The sequence below is a fragment of the Aedes albopictus genome, chromosome 2 (assembly GCF_035046485.1).
Source record: "Aedes albopictus strain Foshan chromosome 2, AalbF5, whole genome shotgun sequence".
Lineage (NCBI taxonomy): Eukaryota > Metazoa > Arthropoda > Insecta > Diptera > Culicidae > Aedes > Aedes albopictus.
Window position 1 is genome coordinate 274,095,359 of NC_085137.1, and position 9,446 is coordinate 274,104,804.

The 9,446-nt window shown below is 45.3% G+C and overlaps 1 protein-coding gene across 1 annotated transcript in view; it reads right to left on the reverse strand.

Annotated features, from left to right (window-relative positions):
* The window catches only part of LOC134286561 (uncharacterized), a 42,725-nt gene extending 34,753 nt beyond the window's left edge, over positions 1 to 7,972 (reverse strand). The window contains exon 1 of the mRNA XM_062848191.1: positions 7,004 to 7,972. Coding sequence (XP_062704175.1) covers positions 7,004 to 7,972 — 969 coding nt within the window. The remainder of the gene's footprint in view (positions 1 to 7,003) is intronic.
* Between the last annotated feature and the right edge of the window lie 1,474 nt (positions 7,973 to 9,446).

Here is a 9,446-nt window from a genome sequence, read left to right on the forward strand (position 1 = left end):
GAAACATATTATAAACGTTCATTAACCTTCACATACCCGCACCTCGACATCTCATTTTCAAAATGCTGGCATTTCGTCAATTTTCAGCCGATTTTTTTGAAGTCGCCCTCAATCGATCATAATTTGGTGCTAGTCTATTATACTCAAGTGGCCATGCAATATCTGGAACCATTCCGGAGATATTCCGGATTGTACTGGGGTCAGGGGGGGTGCTAAAATGGCAAAAAGTGATTATTTCGTGGGTTATTGTATTCGAATCATCAATTTTCAGCGTAACTTTTGTTGCGAGCAATGAAACACAACTGCAATAACCAGATTTGTATAAGTTGACCGATCCGGACCACCGTGACAGGTTCCGCGGGGGCCTCATTGGGGACACTTTTGGTTTTCAACCAAAACATGTCATGCGACGTATCAAACTCCATGATTTCGACAGAATGAGACAGAAAAGGTACACTGAAGTATGTATCAACTGATATGGCCGCTCCGGAACACCTGGAACAGGTTCCGCGGGGGCCTCATTGGGGACACTTCTGTTTTTTCAACCAAAACAAGTCGTGCGACGTATCAAACTCCATGATTTCGAGAGAATGAGACAGAAAAGGTACACTGAAGTATGTATCAACTGATATGGCCGCTCCGGAACACCTGGAACAGGTTCCGCGGGGGCCTCATTGGGGACACTTCTGTTTTTCAACCAAAACATGTCATGCGACGTATCAAACTCCATGATTTCGAGAGAATGAGACAGAAAAAGTACACTGAAGTATGTATCAACTGATATGGCCGCTCCGGAACACCTGGAACAGGTTTCGCGGGGCGTCATTGGGGACACTTCTGTTTTTTCAACCAAAACAAGTCGTGCGACGTATCAAACTTCATGATTTCGGGAGAATAAGACAGAAAAGGTAGACTGAAGTATGTATCAACTGATATGGCCGATCCGGAACACCTGGAACAGATTCCGCGGGGGCGTCATTGGGGACACTTCTGTTTTTTTTTCAACCAAAACAAGTCGTGCGACGTATCAAACTTCCAGATTTCGAGAGAATGAGACAGAAAAAGTACACTGAAGTATGTATCAACTGATATGGCCGCTCCGGAACACCTGGAACAGATTCCGCGGGGGCGTCATTGGGGACACTTCTGTTTTTTTTCAACCAAAACAAGTCGTGCGACGTATCAAACTTCATGATTTCGGGAGAATGAGATAGAAAAGATAAACTGAAGTATGTATCAACTCATATGGCCACTCCGGAACACCTGGAACTGGTTCCAGGGGGCCTCTTTGGGACCACTTCTGTTTTTCAGCCAAAACAAGTCGTGCGACGTATCAAACTTCCTGATTTCGAGAGAATGAGAGAGAAAAAGAAGACTGAAGTATGTATCAACTGATCTGGCCAATCTGGAACACCTAGAACAGGTTCCACGGGGGCCTCATTGGGGACACTTCTGGTTTTCAACCAAAACATACCATGCGTCGTATCAAACTTCATGATTTCGAATGAATAAAACACTTTGACGGAGTGGAAGGTACAAAATGATGAGAAGACCTCTTGTCTTCCTAGGTCATGCTTCAAGAAATCCTGTACGCATGTGGAATGTCCACGTTACGCGTAATACGAACGATGATCGTCAGCAAGAGATGAACCACGCCTTCCCCTATAGCGAAACAAATATGCATAAAGTTGTAAGAAACGTACAGTCATACCACGATTATGGTCACCCTCAATAATGGGTCATTTCCATTTCAATAGCGTAGTGAACTAACTAACTAATAATTTGATAGAGGGGACAATAATTGTGCAATGACATTACGGTAGAAAGAAAATATTTTAGGAATATTGAAGAATAATCTCGTGCAGATTGTGTTGGCAACGAATTGGGATTGAACAACAAGTATATTGTAGTATTTTATATGTCATTTATCTGCTGTATATTATTTTTTATTTTAATTTTAAACTTGCATGCTGCTACCAAGGTAGGAACAAATAACAGGAGGATATAAAATTTTGCAATTGAAATTGAATACAGTCATGGAGCTATTTGTAATCCTATACACCCATATTTATTCTATTTCGGAACAAAGCGATTACATTGCTACAAAGGTAGTAAAGTCTTCGAAACTGTTGTTTGCACAAATTGCAAATCAAAAGCCTAAAGATGGCTACTTTGATTGTTATCTGTTGTGTGTTGTTATTTAGATATAGAAGAAGTAAAAAACATATTATGAATAAGTATAAAAAGTATTTTTGGAAATAATCATCTAACCTTTTATTTTTTCAAACATATGCCGATTTTTCAGAAAATATACAGCTTGTGTACGTTTTGTGGATTGCTTAATCTAAATTTAAAAGGAATCTTTGGGAAGTTTTCTAGAGCGCCCTTTAAAGTCGATACCGAGTCGAGTCTACCTAGTTATATCTTATTTCTGGCTTATTCATTCGAAATCATGAAGTTTGATATGTATCACGGCAGGTTTTGATTGTAAACCAGAAGTGTCATCAATGACGCCACCGCGGAACCTGTGCTAGATATGCCGAGGTGGCCATATTAGTTGACACAGACTTAAGTCTATCATTTTTGGCTCATTCATTCTAAATCATGAAGTTTGGTACGGCGCACGACATGTTTTGATTAAAAACAAGAAGTGTCTCCAATGTGGCCCCCGCAGAACCTGTGCAAGATGTTCCGGGTGGTCATATTAGGTGATACAGGCTTAAATCTATCATTTCTGGCTTATACATTTGAAAACATGAGGTTTGATACGTCGCACGACATGGTTTGGTTGAAAACCAGAAGTGTCCCCAATGAGGCCCCCGCGGAACCTGTTCCAGGTGTTCCGGAGCGGCCATATCAGTTGATACATACTTCAGTGTAACTTTTCTGACTCATTCTCTCGAAATCATGAAGTTTGATACGTCGTACGACTTGTTTTGGCTGAAAAACATAAGTGTCCCCAATGAGGCCCCCGCAGAACCTGTGCAAGATGTTCCGGGTGGTCATATTAGGTGATACAGGCTTAAATCTATCATTTCTGGCTTATACATTTGAAAACATGAGGTTTGATACGTCGCACGACATGGTTTGGTTGAAAACCAGAAGTGTCCCTAATGAGGCCCCCGCGGAACCTGCTCCAGTTGTTCCGGAGCAGCCATATCAGTTGATACATACTTCAGTCTACCTTTTCTGTCTCATTCTCTCGCAATCATGAAGTTTGATACGTCGTACGACTTGTTTTGGCTGAAAAACATAAGTGTCCCCAATGAGGCCCCCGCGGAACCTGTTCCAGGTGTTAAGGAGCGGCCATATCAGTTGATACATACTTCAGTCTACCTTTTCTGTCTCATTCTCTCGAAATCAGGAAGTTTGATACGTCGCACGACTTGTTTTGGTTGAAAAACAGAAGTGTCCCCAATGAGGCCCCCGCGGAACCTGTTCCAGGTGTTCCGGAGCGGCCATATCAGTTGATACATACTTCAGTCTAGCTTTTCTGTCTCATTCTCCCGAAATCAGGAAATTTGATACGTCGCACGACTTGTTTTGGTTGAAAAACAGAAGTGTCCCCAATGAGGCCCCCGCGGAACCTGTTTCAGGTGTTCCGGAGCGGCCATATCAGTTGATACATACTTCAGTGTAACTTTTCTGACTCATTCTCTCGAAATCATGAAGTTTGATACGTCACATGACATGTTTTGGTTGAAAACCAAAAGTGTCCCCGATGAGGCCCCCGCGGAACCTGTCACGGTGGTCCGGATCGGTCAACTTATACAAATCTGGTTATTGCAGTTGTGTTTCATTGCTCGCATCAAAAATTACGCTGAAAATTGATGATTCAAATACAATAACCCACGAAATAATCACTTTTTGCCATTTTGGCACCCCCCTGACCCCAGTACAATCCGGAATATCTCCGGAATGGTTCCGGATATTGCATGGCCACTTGAGTATAATAGACTAGCACCAAATTATGATCGATTGAGGGCGACTTCAAAAAAATCGGCTGAAAATTGACGAAATGCCAGCATTTTGAAAATGAAATGTCGTGGTGCGGGTATGTGAAGGTTAAAAACATATTCATATTTTAATATTGCATTGCTGTCATAACGTAATTTGAACGTTATCTCAACTTAATTTCACATCAAAGCTTGTTGAAATAATTAGATTCTTTCAGCTTACAGTACCGACCACACACATGAATACATATGTTTTATGTAAATACAAATTTAAAACTAATGGGTACTCTGATTTTATTTATTTTCCGATTCCTCAAAATGAGACTACTCCTACATTCTGATCTATACATCACATTTAAGATATTACCAGTAATAATTATTGTAAACCAAAAAAATAGCAAATGAATTTGTTTGTAACATTTTGAACTGTACTGTAACTTTTTCGAGAAATCGGCCATATTGCTTTTCTCTAGTGGATTTTAAATCTATATCCCAAAGCAGTATTTTGTTTGATTCGTATTACATTTCCAACTTAACTCAGTGGCGCTTGATTTATTGGCGAGTAAAAATAAAGGTTTCACAATAAATCTTGAACCGCATGTAAAACTTTACTACTACTACTGAGTGAACCTCATTTCAGAATTTGATATCTGAATAATATATAAAAAACCATTGCATCTTGAGTTGCATGCATAACATACAAATTATTTTTCTGGCTAAAAAATAAATATATTTATAAACACACTTAGTTTTGATTTTTTTTGTTTTCCATTCTGTCAGCTTCTACGCTTTGTTTTGATTACTTTGATTAACTTATTTGATGATAAGTTATATCACATAGAATCAGCCTAGTCTGAACATATGAATATGGTATGTAGTATAAATGTATTCTGCAAGCTATTTCACCTGGAGGCAGCACATTAAAAACCAATAAAAAATATTGGTTTATAAACGATTTTTTCAAGTTTTCTGTGTTGACGAATAACTCAATTATAAGCAACAATTATACAAGCCTTGAATTGAATGTACTGCAGTTGTAATATAAGTGTATTATAATACATCTTATATAACTTGTAAGATGTTTTATAAGCCGCCATTTTTTGCGCTGTTTTGAGTATATAGGTGTTTGGTATCAAGTAAATATAACAAGAAAAATACTTCAGAATAAGTATTAAAAGTGAATTTTAAACTATTATGTAACAAGTTGTGTTACTTGGGCGACCAGTCAGGTGCCGAGGTCGGTTCGATGATTCCGGTTGGAGGGTGGCTTCCGGTTCACCGGCGCCCCGACGACCCAAGACCAGAGCGTTACGACTACTCGGACTAGTCCCCGACGGTGGATCTAGCCTACTCCGATCGCGATCCGATGCCCTTTGGTCTTCACGCCATTTCCGCTGCAGTGACGACAGGATCTGTCCCACAGCCCTGTTCACCGCATTCCAGGTGCTTTCTTCCCGACACATTCGTTCTACAATGTTGTCGGGGCTAAGGCTTGTGATACTCTCCGCTAACATCCCGTCTCGTGCTGCCCTGAATCTGGGACAGTGGAAAAGCACGTGCTCTGGTGTCTCCTCATTACTCGGGCATGCTGGGCAAAGTGGGGACTCTGCGTGCCCGAATCGATGCAGGTACTTCCGGAAACATCCGTGGCCTGACAAGAACTGTGTCAGGTGAAAGTTGACCTCCCCGTGTTTCCTATCCAACCAGGTTGAAACGTTCGGAATGAGCCGATGGGTCCATCTACCGTTTTTAGCGTTATCCCACTGCTGTTGCCATTTTCTTACGGTGTCAGCTCGGGCTCTTCTTCGGACTCCTGATATGCCTCTATCTCTATAGCACTCGTTTTCTTCCTCGAGTAGAAGATCTATGGGAATAGTTTCGGCTATCACGTAGACTGCTTCTGACGAAATTGTACGGTACGCACTGCATACTCGCATGGCCATCAACCTGAACGTACTGTTCAGCCGAGATCTGTTCCTCCTTGTCTGTAGTGCCGTCACCCACACAGGCGCTGCGTATCGGAGCACCGATGTGGACACACTTGCCAGTAGTCGCTTCTTGCTACTGCTGATCGCTGAGTTGTTGGGCATGATCCGAGATAGTGCCGAAATCACCTTTGCAGCCCTTTCACACGCGTAGTCGACGTGACTATTAAAGTTTAGCCTATCGTCTAACATAACTCCCAGGTGTCTCACATTCCGCTTCGATTCGATGATGCACTCTCCGACCGAAATTCTCGCCTGTTGTACCGCCTTTCGGTTGCTTATCAAAACCATCTCGGTCTTGTGATGAGCTAGGGCCAGCTTTTTCCCCCGCATCCAGTTTTCGACAACATCTATCGCCTCCGTGGCGAGCACTTCTACTTCCTCCAATGATTCACGGATCACTAGGAGCGCGACGTCGTCCGCGAAACCGATAATCTTCACGCCCCTGGGGAGGCGCAGCTTCAGTACTTCGTCATACATAGCATTCCAGAGGGTCGGACCGAGAATGGATCCCTGGGGAACTCCCGCTGTTATGGTTTTACTTCTTCTCCCGTTGTCAGTATCGTGGATCAATGTCCGATTCTGAAAATAGCTGCTCATAATGCTACAGAGGTACTCGGGAACTCTCAGTTTGTGCAGCGCATTGGCGATTGCAACCCAACTAGCACTGTTGAACGCATTTTTCACGTCCAGCGCGATCACTCCGCAGTAGCGATTACCTCTTCTCTTTTGATTTTGCGCCGTCTGCATTGCTTCCACGACCGTTCGGATGGCATCGACAGTGGATCTACCCCTCCGGAAGCCAAACTGCATATCGGACAGGCCGTGCTCTCCTTCCGTGTATTTTGTGAGCCTGTTGAGGATCACTCTTTCCAGCACTTTGCCGACAGTATCCAACAGGCAGATTGGCCTGTATGCTGAAGGATCTCCAGGAGGCTTCCCTGGTTTCGGCAGTAGCACAAGATTTTGGCGCTTCCATATGTCGGGGAAGTTGCCATCATTGATACACCTTTGAAACGTAATCCTAAATAGTTCCGGGTTCGTTAGGATTGCTGTTCGCACCGCTACGTTCGGGATACCGTCTGGTCCCGGAGCCTTCTTTGTTTTAAGAGCTTTTGCTATTGTTATCAGCTCCTCGTTGGTTATTCGAGCTTCCGCTTCCTGATCCTCCTGAGCACCGTACGGTGTGGGTGGCCAACCCGTCAGTACGTGCTGCGGAAATAGCGCGTCTACGATGGCTTTCATCTTCTCCGGACACCTTTCCGGTGGTACAGCTGGTCCCCTTATTTTCGCCATGGCTACTCTGTAGGCGTCTCCCCACGGATTAGAATTTGCGTTCCGACAAAGCTCTTCTAGACATGCCTTTTTGCTGAGCTTGATTTCTCTGTTAAGTGCAGCTCTAGCTGCCGTATAAGCTGGCCTGCGAACTGCTCTTTCAGCGTCGTTGCGGGCTCTCTGCATTCTTCTCCGAGCTCGGTGACAGTTCGCTCGTAGGTCGGCGATCTTCGAGTTCCAACAATAAGCTGGGGGCCGACTGTGTCTTGGCTTGCCCTCTCTCGGCATAGCTGCATCGCACGCGCGTGATAGTAGCGCAATCAGCTCGTCCACGCTGGGGTTAACTACAGCTTCCAGCCGCAGCGCTTCCGCGAACACGTCTTTGTTAAAATTCGCGATTTTCCACCTCCGCTCATTTACCTGCGCTCCGCCTGATACCACCTGTGGATCGCGCCCAATGCGATATCGGATTGCTTGATGGTCGCTGTGGGTATATCCCTCGTGCACTCTCCAATTTCTGATCAGTCCAGGGCTGCAGAAAGTAACGTCTATTATGGATTCTTGACCTTCCCTACGGTAGGTGCTGATAGTACCTTCGTTGGCAAGATCGACGATCAACTTGGCAAGCGCCTCTAGGAGGTTGCTCCCTCTTGGACTTGTAAGGCGGCTGCCCCATTCGATCGCCCAAGCATTGAAGTCACCGGCTATAACAGCAGGTCTACGATCCGTTAGCTCTTCAGTTAGCTTGTCCAGCATCTGGTTAAACTGCTCTATTGTCCATCTTGGAGGTGCATAGCAGCTACAGCTGAAAACGCTATTAATTTTGGCGATCACGAAGCCTTCATCTGCGGTATACACCACTTCTTGCAAGGGGTATTTTCCCACTGTCCATATCGCTGTTGTTTTGTGTGTGTGTGTGTGTGTGTGTGTGTGTGTGTGTGTGTGTGTGTGTGTGTGTGTGTGTGTGTGTGTGTGTGTGTGTGTGTGTGTGTGTGTGTGTGTGTGTGTGTGTGTGTGTGTGTGTGTGTGTGTGTGTGTGTGTGTGTGTGTGTTTTTTTTCTCCCCAGCAGAGAAAACCGATTGGAAAAACTCTGCTACACCTTGACGCCTCGATCCCCCTGGTACCACTGATATGCGACTGCTTCAGGGGGGGCAATGCGCTCATGCGCCCTTCTGCTACTGTGCTCATGCACTTTTTGTCGCTTCTAAATTTGTTATTCTAGTCGTTCTCGTTTTCGTACCTAACCTATCGCCATTCAGCGACACAGTTAGTACAAACATACACCAAATTTGTTATTCTAAAATTAAAATTTGTTATTCTAGTCGTTCTCGTGTTCGTACCTAACCTATCGCCATTCAGCGACACAGTTAGCACAAACATACACCAAATTTGTTATTCTAATATCACCAGCAAGTACTTCGGATCATACTAAGTTTCTCCGAGGAACGGTGCCGTTTCATCACTCCAGCTTTTCGCGCACGACTCGTGTAGTCCCCGACGGTGGATCTACCCTACGCCGACAAAGAGTTCCCCGGCAGTGGAACATCTTCCGAAACCGTTTCTTCCCAGACAGGTGCCGAGGTCTCTCCTGCGATTCCGGTTGGAGACTGGCTTCCGGTTCACAGGCGCCCCGACGACCAAATTCCGGTGCTTCTTCGCGATAGACTCGGTCTAGTCCCCGGCGGTGGCCCTAGCCTACTCCGACGGAGAAAAACCCCGGCGGTGGAAGTTCTCCCGATACCGATGTTTCTATCCCGACCAGTAAGGTGCCGAAGTCGGTCCGGCGATTCCGGTTGGTGATGGACTTCCGGTTCAGCGGCGCTCCGACGACCAAAAACCGGTGCCACGTTACGGACGACTCAGTCATGTCCCCGGCGGTGGATCATGCCTACCCGGATCGCGTTCCGCCGCTCTCTGGTCTTCGCGCCACTTCCTCTGCAGCGCGGACAGCACCCTCGTCACTGCTCTGTCGACAGCGTTCCACGTGTTTTCATCGCGACACATCTCTTCGACAATGTTGTCGACTGTCACTCCGCCCAGCAAGACGCGAATTTCTTCGAACCTGGGGCATTCGAAAACGACATGTTCCGGTGTCTCCTCCACGTTCACACACTCCGGGCAAAAGGGCGAAAGAGCATGCCCAAACCGGTGCAGGTAATTCCTGAAGCAGCCATGGCCGGACAGGAACTGCGTCAGATGGAAGTTCACCTCCCCATGCTTCCTATTCAC